The 19,291-nt window shown below is 46.6% G+C and overlaps 1 protein-coding gene across 1 annotated transcript in view; it reads left to right on the top strand.

The window, feature by feature from the left end:
• The window catches only part of LOC144892913 (echinoderm microtubule-associated protein-like 6), a 45,579-nt gene extending 26,899 nt beyond the window's left edge, over positions 1-18,680 (top strand). The window contains exons 6-10 of the mRNA XM_078781394.1: positions 9,634-9,796; positions 10,010-10,113; positions 15,395-15,548; positions 17,470-17,570; positions 17,905-18,680. Coding sequence (XP_078637520.1) covers positions 9,634-9,796; positions 10,010-10,113; positions 15,395-15,548; positions 17,470-17,570; positions 17,905-17,929 — 547 coding nt within the window. The 3' untranslated portion in view covers positions 17,930-18,680. The remainder of the gene's footprint in view (positions 1-9,633; positions 9,797-10,009; positions 10,114-15,394; positions 15,549-17,469; positions 17,571-17,904) is intronic.
• Positions 18,681-19,291: the final 611 nt, after the last annotated feature.

Raw genomic sequence — 19,291 nt, 5'->3', positions numbered from 1 at the left:
TGTTCCGCGAGCTGTTCCTTCGCCAGCTGCCTCACCCGGTACGCCTCGCCCTGGCTGGCATGTCGATCACCGATCCCCGCGCCCTCGCCAGGGAAGCCGATAAGATCTCCCTCGGCGGGCCAACACATCGGCGCGGGCTACCTGGAGCCTGCCGCCATCCGAGGCGACGCCCGAGCACCCTGCGCGGTTGGAGGCCGAACTGCCAGTGCAACTGGCGGCCGCCACGCCGCGCCGACCGCTTCCGACACGACGGCCGGGGCCTCCACCTGACCAGGCGTGGTGTTATTACCACGCCAGGTTCGGACACAGAGCTCGGATGTGCCGACCCCCGTGCACTTTCGGCAAGTCGGGAAACGGCCGGGGCCGGCTCTCTTTCCCAGCCATGAGCGCCGGCCACTCGGGGCAATTTGCTTTTTATTCGGGACAAAGCGTCCGCGGGCGGCGCTTCCGTTGTGACACCGGCGCCCAACTGAGCGTCATACCCGCCTCCGAGCAGGACAGGCGGGACGCCGTTTGCGGCCCCTCTTTGGTCGCTGCTAATGGCTCGGCCATATGCACTTTCGGCCCGCGCGACGTCACCCTCTGCTTCGGCAGCCAGCGCTTTCAGTGGACCTTTGTGACCGCCTGCGTCCCCATGGCTTTGCTGGGCTTTCTTCCTCTGCGCGCACGGGCTGCTGGTCGACGTCAAACGTCGTCGCCTTGTCAACGCCGAGACCTTCAGCTCCCTGGCGTGCACGATGAGCAGCTCCGCGCCGACCGAACTGGCGTGCGCCCTCCCGACGGCGAACGAGTTCGCTCGCCTGCTCGCGGAATTCCCGGCCCTCACGCGGCCGACGTTTTCGGCCGTCGCAGTACGGCATGGGATCGAGCACCACATACCCACTACGGGCCCACCGGTCTACGCCAGGGCCCGCCGCCTCGACCCGGCCAAGCTCGCCATGGCAAAGGCCGAGTTCGACGCATTGGAGCACCTCGGCATCGTGCGGCGCTCCAATAGCGCGTGGGCCTCACCACTGCACATCGTGCCAAAGCCGGGGGGCGGATGGCGCCCGTGTGGCGACTACCGCCGTCTCAACGACGCTACCACCCCCGACAGGTACCCGATCCCACACATCCAGGACTTTTCCGCCCGTTTGGTGGGACGGGTCATATTTCCAAAATTGACCTGATACGGGGATACCACCAGGTACCTGTCCGGGCGGCCGACGTCCCGAAGACGGTCGTCATCACGCCGTTCGGCCTGTTCGAATTTTTGAGGATGCCGTTTGGCCTCAAGAACGCGGCGCAGGCGTTCCAGCGCTTAATGGACGGCGTGCTGCGCGACCTGCCATTTCTTTTCATCTATCTGGACGACATCCTCGTCACCAGCACGTCCCGCGCCGAGCACCTCCTCCACCTCCGAACACTGTTCGGTTCGCCTCAGCGAGCACGGCTTAATTGTCAACCCGGCCAAATGCCACTTCGGCACGATGACCTTTGACTTTTTGGGCCATCGCATCACCAAGACCGGGGCCGTGCCGCTGCCGACCAAGGTCGAGGCCATCACCACGTTCCCGCGTCCCCGTTCCATCAAGGCCCTATAAGAGTTCCTCGGCATGGTGAATTTTTATCACCGATTCGTGCCCCGCGCTGCTCAGCTCATGCGGCCCCTTTACGAGGCCCTCTGGGATAAGCCGGCCAAGCATGACATCGTTTGGTCCGCGGCCATGGACGCGGCCTTCGCGAGCGCAAAACGGGCCCTCGCCGACGCAACGCTGCTGGCTCACCTGGTGTTCAACGCGCCCACCGCCCTCACTACGGACGCCTCCAACTACGCGGTGGGCGCCGTCCATGAACAATGGGTGGACTGGGTTTGGCAGCCACTCGCTTATTTCAGCCGGCAGCTCCAGCCGAACGAGTTAAAATACAGCACGTTCGACCGCGAGCTGCTCGGTCTATTCCTGGCCGTTCGCCATTTCCGACACCTCCTGGAGGGCCGCCCGTTCACGGCTTTCGTCGACCACAAGCCGTTGGTCTACGCAATGGCCAAAGTCACGGAGCCGTAGTCGGCCCGCCAGCAGCGCCACCTCTCCACCGTGTCGGAATTCACCACGGACATCCGGCACGTCGCCGGCAAAGACAACGCCGTGGCCGACTGTCTTTCTCGGGCCAGCGCGAACACGGTCCACCTCGGCGTGGACTTCGCGCTCATGGCGGCCGACCAGACCACCGACACCTCGGTGCAGGCCCTCCGGGCGGCGGACACGGGCCTCCGCCTGGCCGACATCCCCTTCGCGGGCACCGTCCTGCTCTGCGACGTCTCCCAGGGCCAGCCTCGCCCCATCGTGCCCGTTTCCTGGCAGCGCCGCATCTTCGCCTCCATCCACGGCCTTTCTCACCCGGGCCGGAAAGCTTCTCAGAAGCTGGTGTCGGCGCGTTTCGTCTGGCACGGCCTTCGACGGAACGTCCGCGACTGGGCCAACGCCTGCACGGCCTGCCAGCGGGCCAAGGTCCACCGCCACACCCAGGCCCCGCTAGCACCTTTCACCGTGCCTGCATGGCGTTTCGACCACGTCCACGTGGACCTGGTGGGTCCCCTGCCCCCATCGCGGGGGTTCACCCACCTGCTCACCATGGTGGACAGGACCACCAGGTGGCCGGAGGCCGTGCCCCTCACCTCCACCACCACCGCCGACGTGGCGCAGGCGTTCATCGCCACCTGGGTCGCGCGCTTCGGCGCACCGGCGGACATCTCGTCCGACCGCGGCCCACAGTTCACGTCCGAACTTTGGGGCGCGGTCGCCCGCTCGTTGGGGGTCACGCTGCACCGCACCACGGCCTACCACCCTCAAGCCAACGGGTTGTGCGAGCTGTTTCACCGCTCCATGAAGGCCGCACTCATGGCCGGCCTTCAGGACGACGGTTGGACCGACCGGCTGCCGTGGGTCCTTTTGGGCCTCCGCACGGCCCCCAAGGATGACCTCCGGGCGTCCGCCGCCGAGCTCGTCTACGGCCAGCCGCTCCGCGTCCCGGGCGAGTTCGTGCCCGACGCTACCAGTCCCTGGTCCGCCGCACACCAGTGCTCGGACCTCCAGGAGGCCGCCCGACGATTTGCCCCCGTGCCAACGTTCCGCCACGGTGGCCCCCAGTCCTACGTCCCCCCGGCGCTTCGCACAGCGGAGTACGTCTTTGTGCGTCATGACGTGCACCGGGGGCCACTCCGGCCGCCGTACGACGGGCCCTTCCGGGTCCTGCGACGGGGCGACAAGTCCTTCGACGTCGGCGGCCGGTCGGACCGGATCTCTGTGGACCGCCTCAAACCGGCGCACGTGGACGTCGACCGACCACCACGGTTGGCCCTTCCTCCGCGGCGAGGCCGCCCCCCGTCTACAGTTCCCCCCGCTCGACCACCCACCACCGGATCGGACCCCCCCCCCCCCCCCCCACGACACTCCAGGGGTCGCTTCGGCCGGGTCATCCGGACCCCCCTTAAATTGACCCTGCCGGTGCAGGTCGATTCTGGAGGGGCGTGTGTAGCGGTTCCCGCTGAATGTACACAATCGCCTTGCACCTGCCAGGACGCGGCAAGGGCGCGATCGCCATGCCGGGCTCGTCCGGACGGGCCCAGACGCGCCTCTCCTGGGCATGCCCGGACTCGCTGTTCCCGGGCACGCCCGGTCTCGTCTTTCCCGGGCATGCCCGCTCTCGCCTTTCCAGGGCTCGCCCAGAGCGCCCGGGCATGCCCAGCCTCGACTTGCCAGGCCGCGTCCAGGACGCCCGGGCATGTCCAGACTCGCCTTTCCAGGGCTCGCCCAGTGCGTCCGGGCATGCCCGCTCTCGCCTTTCCAGGGCTCGCCCAGAGCGCTCGGGCACGCCCAGCCTCGACTTGCCAGGCCGCGTCCAGGACGCCCGGGCATGTCCAGACTCGCCTTTCCAGGACTCGCCCTTGACACCCGGGCATGCCCGGTCTCGGTTTTCCCGGGCAAACGCCCCGGCATAAATGTGTATATATATTGCTGCCCGATAAACGGGCTTGTGAGAATACCTGAGCTGTTTTGTTTCAATAAAGCAACTCGGACGAATTCCGTCTTTGGTCGCGTCAATTCTTTCGACTCGCGTTGGAGCGCAGCTCCTTCAATGTCATAATTCGACAAGTACAAAACTTCATCCAATCAAGATGCAATTTCTTGAGCGCCATGTCGGCATAAACTGGGGGAGAAAAAAAAAATGATGACGTCATCAGTCACATGGATCGGCCGCCATCTTGGAAAAACCGAAAAACATTACACCTCTAAATATCCGAAAGTGCTGAATAGAAAAAATTGAGACATGGCTCATTGTAAAGAACTCTCCATGGGGAATAAAATATGTTAATGATGATGTCATAGGTGCCTCCATTATGACGTCATAATTCTTAAATGGCCGATAAAAAAGTACATTCCGGCAAGTCCTCGGTCTCTGACCGATTTTACATCTGTCTGTTTGTCTGTGAGCAGGATATCTCAAAATGTTGCGGATGCATTTGGATGAAATTTGGTGGACAGGTTGGGTGTGTGACAAGGACGGATTTCTTAGATTTTGAGGAAGATCCGGACATGGATCTGGATAGTGTAATTTTAAAGTGATTCTTCACCATTGAGAGATAGGACCAAAAACTATATATAGCACGGTATCTCAAAAAGTTATGGACGGATTCGGACATACTTGGTGAACACGTTGGTCGTGTGACAAGGACGAATTGATTAGACTTCGGTGAAGATCCGGATCCGTATATGAGATATTTAAAAAAAAAAAAATTCCACCATTTAGAGATCGGGCCAAAACGATATGTCTCTTTATATTTCAAAAAGTTACGGGCGAATTATGACAAAACTAGGTGGATGAGTTGGTTAGGTGACAAGAACAAGCTGATTCGATTTTGGTTCAGATCCGGGTCCAGATGATTGGGTCCAGAGGTGGGATGCAAAACATAGACTGTTCAGCCTGGTGTAGGTATGCGCTCTACCGAGTGCCGTTCTATATAGTTGACCATGCATTGTATGCCAGTACCCTGGCCAACTACACTGCTTGGGGTTAGTTGTGCAATTAGTGTCCAACTACTCTCATGACCACATTTAATCCTACCTTCTTGTGCAGGGGTCGACTACACAAGTTTTTGCTCTCCACATTCCTCTAACACAAGCATCCTCTCTCTGCACCCACACTTCTCGCATGTCCCTCATCGCCATTTCTCTCCTCCTCAACTTTAGTTTGCCCCTTCTCCTCCTGCCAACTGCATTTGTATTATAGTCTTGCCTGACCACATCACTCTGTTCTCTCCTGAACACATCCTCCAACCAATGCAGATGTACCTCCCATGCCTTTTCGCAAATGTCCCATACTCCTGCACATCTCCTAATGTCCTCATTAGTTACCCCACTGCAATATATAAAAGTGAGTGTGGTGTCGATATGGCACTGACATCAAGGGCCAAATGGCAATCTGTCTATTTTATTGATGGAATCTTTTGTGCCGTAAAGATTTTTCATTATAATAAACAAGCACACATGGAGGTTGGGGTGGAAACCAAAGAGCTCGGAGTGGGAGGGTTCGGAGAGGAGTGAGAGTCTGGGTCTATCTCCAGATAAAAACCTACATATTGACCGTTTTGTCATAGTGGTGGATCTTAAGTCCAAAACAACTGTTGACAACCTATGTTGATATGACTTGAAATATTGTGGCCTAAGCTTATCTTGCGTCCTCATGGTTGTTAGTCCAGGCTGGTGGTGTATAAATGGCTATCTGTCCTTTCAAGGGGATGTTCAATTATTCTATTTTTCTATTAGTGCATCATATCAAAGTTCAAGCAAAGTTCCCTTTTTCTCATCTGTTGAACCGCCTCGCTTCTTATTCCGTGCTTATTTTCCCCAAGTATTTTAAAAAGTGCAAGGTAATGCCATCTTGCATCGTCTACCCGACTCTACGTATACCCGAGTGTGTTGTTCATCTTGGAGTTTCAGGTTTACAATGCATTCAGAAAGTATTCAGACCCCTTCACTTTTTCACATTTTGTTATGTTGCAGCCTTATGCTGAAATCGTTTAAATTCATTTTTTCCCTCATCAATCTACACTCAATACCCCATAATGACAAAGAGAAAACAGGATTTTAGAAAGTTTTGCAAATTTATTAAAAATAAAATACTGAAATATCACATTGACATAAGTATTCAGACCCTTCACTCAGTACTTAGTTGAAGCACCTTTGGCAGCGATTACAGCCTCGAGTCTTCTTGGGTACGACGTGTAGTGACAAGCTTTGCACACCTGGATTTGGGGATTTTGTACCATTCTTCTCTGCAGATCCTCTCAAGCTCTGTCAGGTTGGATGGGGACCGTCGGTGGACAGCCATTTTCAGGTCTCTCCAGAGATGTTCGATTGGGTTCAAGTCAGGGCTCTGGCTGGACCACTCAAGGACCTTCACAGAGTTGCCCCTAAGCCACTCCTGCGTTGTCTTGGCTGTGTGCTTAGGGTCTTTGTCCTGTTGGAAAGTGAACCTTCGGCCCAGTCTGAGGTCCTGAGCGCTCTGTTTCAGGTTTTCATTAAGGATATCTCTGTATTTTGCTCCGTTCATTGTTCCCTCAACCCTGACTAGTCCCCCAGTCCCTGCTGCTGAAAAACACCCCCACAGCATGATGCTGCCACCACCATGCTTCACCGTTGGGATAGTATTGAGCAGGTGATGTGCGGTGCCTGGTTTCCTCCAGACATGACGCTAAGAATTTAGGCCAAATAGTTCAATCTTGGTTTCATCAGACCACAGAATCGTGTTTCTCACAGTCTGAGAGTCCTTCAGGTGCTTTTTTGCAAACTCCCAGCGGGCTTCCATGTGTCTTTCATTGAGGAGAGGCTTACGTCTGGCCACTCTGCCATAAAGCCCAGATCGGTGGAGTGTTGCAGTGATGGTTGTCCTTCTGGAAGTTTCTCCCATCTCCACACAGGATCTCTGGAGCTCAGCCAGAGTGACCATCCGGTTCTTGGTCACCTCTCTTACCAAGGCCCTTCTCCCCCGATTGCTCAGTTTGGCCGGGCGGCCAGCTCGAGGAAGAGTCCTGGTTGTTCCAAACTTCCTCCATTTAAGAATTATGGAGGCCACTGTGCTCTTGGGAATCTTCAATGCAGCAGAATATTTTTTGTAGGCTTCCCCAGATCTGTGCCTCGACACAATCCTGTCTCTGAGCTCTGCAGGCAGTTCCTTCGACCTCATGGCTTGGTTTTTGCTCTGATATGCATTGGCAGCTGTGAGACCTTATATAGACAGGTGTGTGCCTTTCCAAATCATGTCCAATCAATTGAATTTACCACAGGTGGACTCCAATCAAGCTGTATAAACATCTCAAAGATGATCAAGAGAAATGGGAGGCACCTGAGCTAAATTTCAAGTGTCATAGCAAAGGGTCTGAATACTTATGTCAATGTGATATTTCAGTTTTTTCTTTTTAATAAATTTGCAAAACTTTCTAAAATCCTGTTTTCTCTTTGTCATTATGGGGTATTGAGTGTAGATTGATGAGGGAAAAAAATGAATTTAAACGATTTCAGCATAAGGCTGCAACATAACAAAATGTGAAAAAGTGAAGGGGTCTGAATACTTTCTGAAAGCACTGTATGGTACCTGCAGTCTTTCTTACTCACTCTGGTGTTGTTTCTATGTTTGCTCTTTGTTCATCTGTCTTGTCGATTTATTCATTTTCACCGTGTGTGTGAGTGTGTCCTATGTTTATTTATATATATATATGTATATATATATATATATATATATATATATATATATATATATATATATATATATACACACACAAGTAAAAAGCCCATCAAAAATGATGAATTGGAATGGTTTATTCGACGGTGCAGCCTCATGAGCATGCCAAAGTCTGAAGCCTCAGCCTCGTGTAAGTGTGCTTTTATCTTCTTGATTTATTAGACATCCTACAGATGTAAATGTACACTCGTTTTACTCTGCTTACGTTGCACATCACATGCAGCGAATTTCACCTCCCTGCACCTTTTATTTGTTGTTAAAAAAAAAAAACGCTTCTGTACACCACCCTTGAGGCTCGGTTAGCAAGCCACCGTCTACAATCCCAACATTAGAGACATAATTACTCTTTTATTGAAAATGTTTGTCGAGTTTGTTTTTTTCCTCAAAAATGGACCGGAGTGAACATTCATTCGTGTTAAAAGATTGGCCTTTAAAAGCTACAATAACGAAGGGGAGTAGGCACCTGTACAAACACAAACTGACGTTGTGTTGTTTAGCCGCGTCGCAGACGCTTGTCATAGAGTGCCCTCTGCTGTTGTTGTTGTTGTTCTTCTTCTTGTTCTTCTTCTTGTTCTTGCAGAGAAGACAAAACCTCAAAGCTCCACCCATTCTGGGAACCATAGCTCCACCCATTCTGGGAGAGGCTTCATATAAACAAATATCCACCATTTTATTAACTCGCATAGCTTTAAGGCCTGTTTTGTAGGCCCGTGGTGTCTTCCTCTCTCACACAGTTTTATTTCAAATCAAATTCGATATATCATTTCATTTTTCACAGTCGCTAACATAGTTTTAGACTCGGTTGAAAAAAAACGGGAAGAAAATCCGATGAAAGTTGCCCTTTATAGAACTAAATGAATTCTCAAAGGCCTGTAACTTCAAGTCCATTGAGATATATATTTTTTAAATCGCGGCATGGTCAGTCATACACCGCCCGAAATAACAGATGGGAAAATGCCGAGATATATATATTTTGTTTAAATCGCGGCATGCTGTCATACACCGCCCGAAATAACAGACGGGAAAATGCCGAGATATATTAAAAATTCGTCCATTTGATGACAATCGTCACGATGAAATATTTAATTTATACGTCGTCACAATAATGTGGAGAGAGGAGCATAGCTTCGTTCACGTGTCGCCACACACGGGAAATTGCCGAGATATATTTTTTTAAAATCGCGGCATGGTCAGTCATACACCGCCTGAAATAACAGACGGGAAAATGCCGAGATATATTAAAAATTCGTCGCCACACACGGGAAATTGCCGAGATATATTTTCACTTTGCACAAAAATAACCAAGTAATCGAATCAATAGGAATGTCCTGTGCCTATAACATCGACGTTATAGGCACAGCTGCATCTAGGCATTGTGTAACATCGACGCGGCTTTTGTTTTAATTAAAACTTCTTGTACTTGTTATATGATAGGTTCTTTTTTGCAGACATTTTTATGATAAATACACCAGTTGCTCTCCCCAGAAGCACCTTTCACTTGTCACCGAGAGATGGCGAATTGGAGTTGCATACGTATATCCAATTAACATAGAACCATTCCAAAGATAGCCATTTTGTCCTTTTGGCCTCGTCGGCTTAGAACTAGTTCTAAGTCAGTGACCAGAAGCCTGACATTTAACCAACATATTGCATCACGTCAAACCACAGATGTCAGAAAAAAAAAAACATCTGCGGTTAGAATCCTTGAATAAATAAGTTCTCCAGCTTGCTTTTTTATTTCTCCATGAAAGACTCTGAAGCGTAACTGAAGTTGTAAGCTGAACAAAGACTTGTGAATTCAAGCCTTTTTGGACATATATTTTCATTCCCCTGTGATGCTTTTTATAAATGAAGGTTCAGCCCCGACTCTCGATACCTGGCTGTGGGGACTTTCGAAAACGCCATGGACTTCTATGACCTATCACAGGGCCCATCACTGGCACGTTGCGGGTACTGCAGGGACGTTCCTGGCTTTGTGCTGCAGCTTGACTTTTCAGCCGATGCCAAGTTCATACAGGTGTGTTCACAAAGGCTCTGCCTCGGATGGCAGCGTTCAGCCGGGTTTGGAAAAAAAGAGTTTCTTGGCAACGTGGGAGCTCTCAAATTAAATTTACCGCACGCCAAGACACTATTTAAATACTTCCGCTGAAATTCCAGTTCAAGCCAGTTTGTGGTGCATTGTATAGTTGTGCCATTGTCTGGTGATGCAGACAGACGTGTTTTCATTCAGGTCTCTACCGGTGTCTTCCAGCGGATGGTTTACGAAGTTCCTTCGGGTCACGCCGTGACGGATGCACTGCAGATAGATAGGATCACCTGGGCATCATGGACCAGGTACATTTGTGTGTGTACAATTAAATTGTGAAAATATATTCATATAGCAGTTTGGAATGAACTATATAAATTAAGTTAGGGTTAGCTCTTAGAGACTCAAATTTGACAGGGTTGTGCATTGGTGAGCTGTTTCAGAATGGTGCTCTACAGGCCAGGTGTTACATCACCAAAATTAACCGAAGGAACCATTTGCTAGCGTGAGTTGGTGGACGTTAAAGGTCCCGCTCTGTTTGTCGGTAAAAGTAGGCAAGTTATCACCAGAACCCTGAACAAATTACTAGGTCCAAACCAAGTACAGTCACATGTCAGGCTGAAGTGGTTCATTAATGACTTGGGCCAAAACATCCCTCACAGCTGACCCCCCCAAAAAAGAAAAAGAACCGCCTTTAGAGGCCATTTTTCCCCGCAGAGTGGGGGTTGGCCTTTTTTGGCCACCATGGTCCCCTTTTTGAAGCAATGTTTTATGGCCGGATGCCCTTCCTGCCACCAACCCCATTAGTCGCCGACTGCGACACTTAGGGAATTACCAGTGAACTGGTATTCAATTTGCCAACCTCAGAAGAATGAGACTGAGTCAACCCCCTTGGTGTTAATTCAGGGATCGACCAGGATTGGAACCCAGGATCCTAGGATCCCAAGCCGGCACCCTAACCGCTAAGCCAACACCAGGCTTACAGCTAACCCCAAAAGATGGTGGGATTCATTATGGCCATTAAAAAACTATTAGCAACAGTCTTGGTGACTCGAGATTTTCTGCTATTACATCACATCAATGGTTGATGCATCTCATAATCTATTATTTCCAAGCAAAAGCTTTTTGGTGGTATTGACATTAAACCAGCTCCAGGCTTTCAATCCTCGACGGGTAAAATCGCTGTCCTTTGATGGTTTCTCGGTTACTCTTACCATGTAGTACAATTCATACATCTGACGCATTCCAAAACACTAATCAAATGCACGTACGAGGTCCTATCACTGGATAGGAAACGAGAACAGCACTCGTTAGAGCGCACACCTCCACCAGGCTGAACAGTTTATGTTTTCTATCCACTGATAGGCCGGATCTGGAATCGGACCTGAACCAAAATCTAATCAACTTGTTCTTGTCACCGAACCAACTCATCCACCTCGATTAGTCAAAACTCATTCATAATTTTTTTAATCAGTGGTAAATTTAGTTTTTGGCCCAATCTCTCAATGGTAAAGAATCTTTATACTAATGGTAAATTTTCTTGCTTATAAAAATTTAGAATCTGGATTTTCGCCAAAATCTATTCAATTCATCCTTGTCACACACCTAACCTGTCCACCAAGTTTCTTCCCAATACATCCATAACTTTTTGAGACAACCTGCTCTCAGACAAACAGACAAACAGGGGTGAAAACACAACCTCTGCCCACATTTGGTGTGGGAGGTACAAATAAAGACAGAAGGGAGTCCTTGATAACTATGATACAATGCTCTTAGGGTTTATCCCAAGTGGATTACCGACATTCCCATCAGAGAGACGTGTATTCCCTTATCTTTGGTCAGAATATCATGAATTTTTATTCCAATGATCAATTCGCAAAACATATTATTTTCTGATATTGAAGTTGTATTGCATGATTTCACCTTTATCGATTAAATAAGTACAGTCGGATCCCGACATTCGCGGTCCCAACATTAATGGACCCCGCATATTCGTGTTCGATAAAATGCAAACTTCTTATACATTTGCGATCCTGTGAATTGCGTTTACATGGTTTTTGTTGCGGAAGCAAAAGAAATCATCTCCCACCAGCCGTGCGCTCGTGTAGAAGCAATCACTTCTAAAAGTATCTTCCACGCAATTACACATAAAACCACTTCCAGCCACATAAACCATTTTCCACCACCTGTGCACATTACAGTTCAAACTAGAACGCCACTCAGGAGAGCGCATACTCCTGCCGTGGGTTTAGTTGGAATAATACGTTTTGTTTAACATCCCCTCTCCCCAAAACAATAAATGAAAAAGAAAGTAGGCCCTAAATGTCAGAGAATTTATTTTGATATATCTCGGAATTAGAGGAGAAAAACATCATTTAAGAATAAGAATAAAAGCTTAAATGCAGTAAAACAGAAAAAAAATTCCCAAAAATTTTCCAAAAATATTCCTGGATCCGGAATAATATCCTGAGCTTCACCAAAAACTAATCAATTCTTCCTTATCCCAAGGGCATTCATCCCACCAACTTTCATCCAAATCCATTCAGAACTTTTCCAGATATCTTGTTCACAAACACACGAACATACGAACACACACACGGACAGACACGATCGAATGCATTACTCCCTGGCAGGAGTAATAAACCTGAAAATTGCAGAGCCAGAACCAGAATTATTTATTTGGTCAGGGAAGCCCATGCGAGGTTTCTTCATCTTCAGCCTCTCACAACCCTGTGTGAATATGCGATCTTTTGTGATAAATCTCCACATGTGATAAATAATTAATCTCCACAGTCGAAGACTCCTTCTTCACGCAATAACAACTTCTAGCTTCCAGACCGTACATCCAATCATCTTCAAATTTTGCACACTTGTTACTCTTCATGACTTTTACTACAGTATGAAGTTTCACGTCGATCAATGAAGTTTTTCAAGATATAAATGATTTTATTATTTGCGTTTAATTAACGATATCTGCCAAACCACGGGACCTATCGCTAATTCCAAAAGGACATTTTAGTAGACTGATATGCTGAACAGATCTGTGCAGTTTCCCCTCGATTGGATCACAAATTAGGGAGGAGCTAGGTTTTAATGGTTTGTGCTTAAAAACATCATATCTCTGAAACCATGTGATGCATGACGTCATGCTTATTGACTTTTTTTTCGTCATGGGTATGCGATTCTGCCTGCAAAGATTGGCCTCGATCTGTTCAGGCGTTTTGGAGAAAATTGGATTTTAGTGTTTTTCACTCAAAACAATATGGCGGCCAAACCACGTGACCTGTGACGTCATAATTACCATTAAAATATTCTACAGACCGAGTCCCTCCTATGGTGAAAATTTGCTCTCAATTGGTCCAATTATTGCAGAGAAATTGTTTTTTAAAAGAAAACAGAAAAAAAAATTCCCAGAAAGATTCATTTAAAAAAATTCCTGGATCTGGAATAATATCCTGAGCTTTCATACTCTAAACTAATCTAATCAATTCTTCCTTATCCCAAGGACAATCATCCCACCAACTTTCATCCAAATCCGTTCAGAACGTTTTCAGATATCTTGTTCACAAACATACGCACACACACACACACACACACACACACACACACACACACACACACACACACACACACACAAACACACATACGGATGGACACGAGCGAATGCATTACTCCCTGGTGGGAGAAACGAGAACAGCACTCAGTAGAGAGCATACCTCTGCCTGGTTGGCCCCATCACTCAATGGTAAAGAATCACTTAAAAAATTAAATAATTTTCATATCCGAATCCATATTCAGATCTTCACCAAAATTGAATCGATTCTTCCTTGTCACACACACAACCTGACCACCAGGTTTCGTCCAAATCCATCCATAACTTTTTGAGATATCCTGCTATGTTTCGTTTTTGGCCCATTTTATGTTTCCATTTGGTTATGTCTCCCAATGGTGAAGAATCACTTAAAAATTATATTAGCCGGATCCGAATCCGGATCTTCACCAAAATATAATCATTTCATCCTTGTCACATACGCTACATCTCTGCCAAGTTTCGTCCAAATCCGTCCTCAAATTTTTGAGATATTTTGTTCACAAACGGACAGACAGACAGAGACCAACAGACAGACAGGGGTGAAAACATAACTTCCATCCACCGTTGCTGATGGAGGTAAAAATGGAAGCTTCTTCCATGCATTCATGCCTAAAGTCACTGTATGTGCACAATCATGTGGTTTAACATTCTTTGTGCAGTTTTTATGACATGCTTCAACATTCGCGGCCCTGTGCTATGCATATTCGCAGTTTTTCGCAGATGTATCTACGGTTTTTCGCGAGCATAGTTTTCGCAGATGTATCTACGGTTTTTCGCGAGCATAGTTTTCGCAGATGTAGCCACTGTTTTTCACGAGCGTATTCGTGGTTTTTCGTGAGCATCGTTTTCGCAGATGTAGCCACGGTTTTTCGCGAGTGTATTCATGGTTTTTCGCAGGCGTATTTGCCATTATTCTGACCTTCTTTGACATTCGCGGCCCTATGCTGTGCTTCGCATATTTGTGGTTTTCATGGGTGTATTCCCGGTTTTTCATGGGATTTTTGATTTTCCCTTATGAATCACAAACCGCTGGGAGCCTATCCCCCTTTTCCCAATGAAACAATGCCCCCACATTCGCAGATTCAACATTCACGGCATTTTCCAGGAACGTATCCCCCGTGAATGTCAGGGTCCGACTGTAATGGCATGTGGACTGGTTTTCATTGCATAATGTGCTCAGAAGTTTAGGACCCCTTCTTAAAGAAAACGAACCACTCATCTTATCCAATTAATCTTTGTGCAATGTAAAGGAGTCAGTGGCTGAAGGAAAACTGAAGTGTCATTGATTATTACCGCCGCCACCAAAGGTTTTTTTCAAAAAGGTTTTCGAAAAGGAGGTTGTTTTCACCCCTGTCTGTCCGTTTGTGAACAAGATATCTCAAAAAGATGTGGACGGATTCTGACAAAATTTAGCAGAGATGTAGCGTATGTGACAAGAACGAAATGATTAAATTTTGGTGAGGATCCCGATTCGGATGCAGATACGAGAATTTTTTAAGTGATTCTTCACCATTGGGAGATAGGGCCAAAAACTATACATAGCAGGATATCTCAAAAAGTTATGGATGGATTTGGAAAAAACTTATTGGACAGGTTGGGTGTCTGACAAGGACTAATTGATTCAATTTTGCTGAAGAATGTTTCTACATTATATAAATTATGTATTGTGATTTTCTGGTCTACTCTGAGATACAAAACGTAAACTGTTCACCAGGCGGAGGTATGTTCTCTACTGAGTGCCGTTCTAGTTTCCCACTAGTTTTGTTCTTCTTCAGCCTTATAACTCAAGAGATATAATTTGCCATAACCGATTAGAGAAAGCTTACATAGACCCCAATACAGCTTCCTACAAATGTACCACATCTTTTGGTGAATTCTTTCAAAATGTGAAGCTTATAGGGCTTCAGTTCTTGCATGCTGGGGTTTCCCAGAATAAAATTTGTTCATCCTGATCCTCCTACTCCTCCTTCCCATATTCTCTTTCCCTGCCCCATCAGTACCCAGGGTGAGGAGGTGCAGGGCATTTGGCCAAGGGGACTGGAGAAACGGAACGTGAACTGTGCGTGTGTTTCACACTCTGGACTCACCATTGCCACAGGAGATGATTTGGGCCTTGTTAAACTTTTTGACTTCCCTTGTCCTGAGAAATTTGTGAGTCTGTTTCCTAATTGTCAACTGATGTTTACAAACTGACCTCAGTACCACGTGCTGTGTGTAGTTGAGGTGTTCACTGTGTGCCAAACATTAAGCTGCATAACTTAACGGGAAAGTAAACGGGGATTTCAAAAATAAATGATTATTCCATCTGAATATTATCGAATTTTATGCCTCCACTGCTGAAGGCCAGGGGCATCATGTGTTCAGTTTGTCCACCTGGCTGTTCATCCGTGTGTGTGTGGGTGCATTCGTCCGTCTGTCCATTATCGGGTTTTTTTGTTACCACGATAACTTACGAAGCACTTAAGGGATTTCAATCAAAGTTGGCACATGTATGAACCTGTATGAACATGTACAAAGATGAACTGATTTAATATTGCATTCAACAAGTCAAAGGTCAAAGCTCAGGTGCCCTTTGAAAATCATTTTTCAGACCATAACTCGAGTTGGAAGCATCTGATGTTGTCTCTCTTCTACTCATCAATTTCCTCTCCCGCGCTCTTTCTCTTGTGACCTTAAAGTTTTGGTGCGAACTTTAATTAAGATCAAATGTAAGAATGGGTTGACATCTAACATGCGCAGAAGCATATCTGTCGATGCCTTCGTGTCAAATTATGTTTTCTAGTTCACTTTGCATTTTTGTATGAAATCAGCATCTTGAGTGAATTTCTCAGTGACTTGTGTGGAGGAACCCTTGTCTTACTTTTGGTGGGCCCTGAATGGCCGTGAAATGTCACATGATTTAAGTTAAGATTATCAAGTTAAAAATTTGATGATGGTAAAATGGAGCATTTTTAGCCCGTCCCCTGCATAGCAGGAGACGGGGTCATGGAGTCACTTATTTGTGTCTGTGTGTGTGTGTGTGTGTGTGTGTGTGTGTGTGTGTGTGTGTGTGTGTGTGTGTGTGTGTGTGTGTGTGTGTGTGTGTCTGCCCGGACCGTAACTTTTTTTTACCATTTGAGTTATTGTCATCAAATTTTCACCAAAGCGTTATTATGATAACACAAAAAAGGCGAATTAATAATTTTGTCAAAAGGTCAAAGGTCAGCATCACATAAAATCATCCATTTTCATCCAATTGACCTGAAATTTCAATTTACCATTTGGGTTACTGTCATGAAATTTTCAACAAAGCTTTATTATGAGAATATGGAGAATGCAAATTAATAATTTGGTCAAAAGGTCAAAGGTCAACATCACATAAAATCGTCAACTTTCATCTGATTGACCTGAAATTTAAATTTATCATCTGAGTTTTGTCATCAAATTTACAACAAAGCTTTATTATGAGACTATGGAGAAGGCAAATTAAGAATTTTTGGTCAAAAGGTCAAAGGTCAACCACATAAAATCGTCAACTTTCATCTGATTGACCTGAAATTTTAAGAATTTGCATATTGGCTCACTGAGTTGGTTCACCAATAAAAAGCTAGAAGCCGATTGTTTGTTTTTTTAGATCAAAAGGTCATAGCTCAAGGTTGCGTAAAAATCACCAATTTTCACCCGGTTGACCTGAAATTTAAAGAATTTGTATATTGGGTCACAGAATTGGTTCACCAATCAAAAGCTAGAAGCAGATTTATTTTCTTTTAGATCTAAAGCTCAATGGTCAAGGCTGTATAAAATCAACAATTTTCATTTTGTATTAAAAAATATATATGTTTGTTATTTGGAGCCTGCGGAAGAAGAAGACATCTGAATACAAACGGACGCGGACGGGCTTTGCATTTTCAGATGCTTTCTAGTTTTCAATTTGTGATGTTTGCGTTTGGTTTTCTTTTAAGTTGAAAGATGTTTGGCTGGACTGATAAACCGATGTAAGTCAACGCATGTCTTCAAAATGAAGCATTGGTTATGTTAGTGGTCTTGGAGCGATATTTTTCATCTTATTTTATTCTATACATCCCTATCTCAGGCACGCCACAAGCGCTTTACCGGTCACTCAGCTCACATCACCGCCACCACCTTTTCTTATGGCGATCGGTTCTTGCTCACAGCAGGAGGCCAGGACTGCAGGTATGATTGAGGAATTTCTCAATATGACTGTCCACTTCACTTCTTCATTGTTATGATTGTCTTGCTGTAGTCTGCTCTCCTTAACCTCGCTCCCGAAGTTGTGTGGTTTCCATTCTGTGAATCGAAAATGTGAAAGGACCTCTTTTTGCCCACCAAAGATCCACATTATCAACATTCTCGTGAGACTGTGCAATTTGATGTCATGTATTCAACAGTAATGATGGATCTCAAAGCAACAATGCACAACGACTGTCATGCCCATCATAGTTAATCTCTTCGTCATTGAAAACTTTTCTTCCAGGTCCTCACCACTTACCATCCAATTGTGTTACAGCTTGTTTGTATGGAAGTGTTCTTGATGGATAAAATAGAATCTGCGGTGCTCACCCAAGCACATAACAGCCCCGTGCTTGACGTCATCACAAGTGGCCGGCATCTCCAAGCAACAAGCAAGGATGGAGTGATCCAGGTGGACAAACACTTGCAGGCTTTTCACCTTCATTGGACCAACAAGAGGGCCCTTGATTTCGTGACACTTGGGTTGACGACTCCTCCCTGGTGAACTGTGAACAAAGCAGAACGTTTGCTTCAATTTTGTTCGGTGGACAATTTGATACTGACTGTCATTGTGGTTTACAAGTCTAAATATGTTCTATAGCGTTGTTTTCCGGTGTCATATGTATATAGAAACTGGGTGTGGGTGGGGTGGTTGTGGGGGACGGGGGGCACGGCGCAGAGGAGGGGGATCACCTGTGTGCACTGTGATAATGTTGTAAAAGTTTTTGATTGTCAATTATGTTTTTTTCTTTTACAAAGATATTGTAAACAACAGATAATATATTATCTGATGATAAAAGAGTGTGTGAAACACACCCTTCCCTTCCCCACACAACCACCTGGCACCCCTCCCGTCCTTCCTTCCACATTCGACTGTACTCATGAAATCTCAGCACCACCGGTGGATAACCAGGTACCAGGTACTTTGAGGTTCATCATCATTACTTGCCACAGCTGCCATTGGCTCTGGCGATTGCAGAAATGCACACGTTCATGTTGGCACATTGTGTCTCCGTCAATAAAGAAACACACGTGCTCTGGTACAGCTCACTGTAAGGAAGAGTTTGGTTGTCTCTGTTACCCTGATGAAAATGTTAACATTTAAAGGATTTTTTTTGTACAAAATTGACCAATTAGACCAACAAATATGTCTAATGAAGGACATAGTCTTGCTGTTGGAGGCTCGTGTTGATCTGTGTCTGCGGACAGGTCGAACAATGGATGAAATCACCAGGATGCTGATTGTGGTTGTTTAACCGCCGTGAGAAGCGAAGAGAAGCTGATGTTACAGGCATTAACCCTTTGTGGGAGCAAAAGAGTTAATGAAGAAGTAAATCCTCTTTTGCTCCAACGAAGGGTTAACGCCCATAACATCAGCTTCTCTTCGATTCTCATGGCGGTTGGCACACCTCAATCTCATAGCACACCTCAATCAACTTTCCGTTGATTTCATTCAACAAATAATCCGTTTTTATGGCCATTCATTTCTGTGGCCAAGTGAATAAGCTCTTTGTTTTTTTTTGTTTCGTGTAAATAATTACTTGCAAAATCGAAGATTTTTCAAGTATATTGGTCGGTTGTGTTTGTTATTCTGTCTGTTTGTCACCGGCCTACAGGTCACAATTCTAAACCGATCGTCACGAAACTTCACGAAGTAGTATAGG

Source organism: Myxine glutinosa, chromosome 1, assembly GCF_964187855.1.
Source record: "Myxine glutinosa chromosome 1, kmMyxGlut1.1, whole genome shotgun sequence".
Lineage (NCBI taxonomy): Eukaryota > Metazoa > Chordata > Myxini > Myxiniformes > Myxinidae > Myxine > Myxine glutinosa.
The sequence above is the reverse complement of the archived record's forward strand: the minus strand, read 5'-3'. Positions and strand labels throughout refer to the sequence as shown.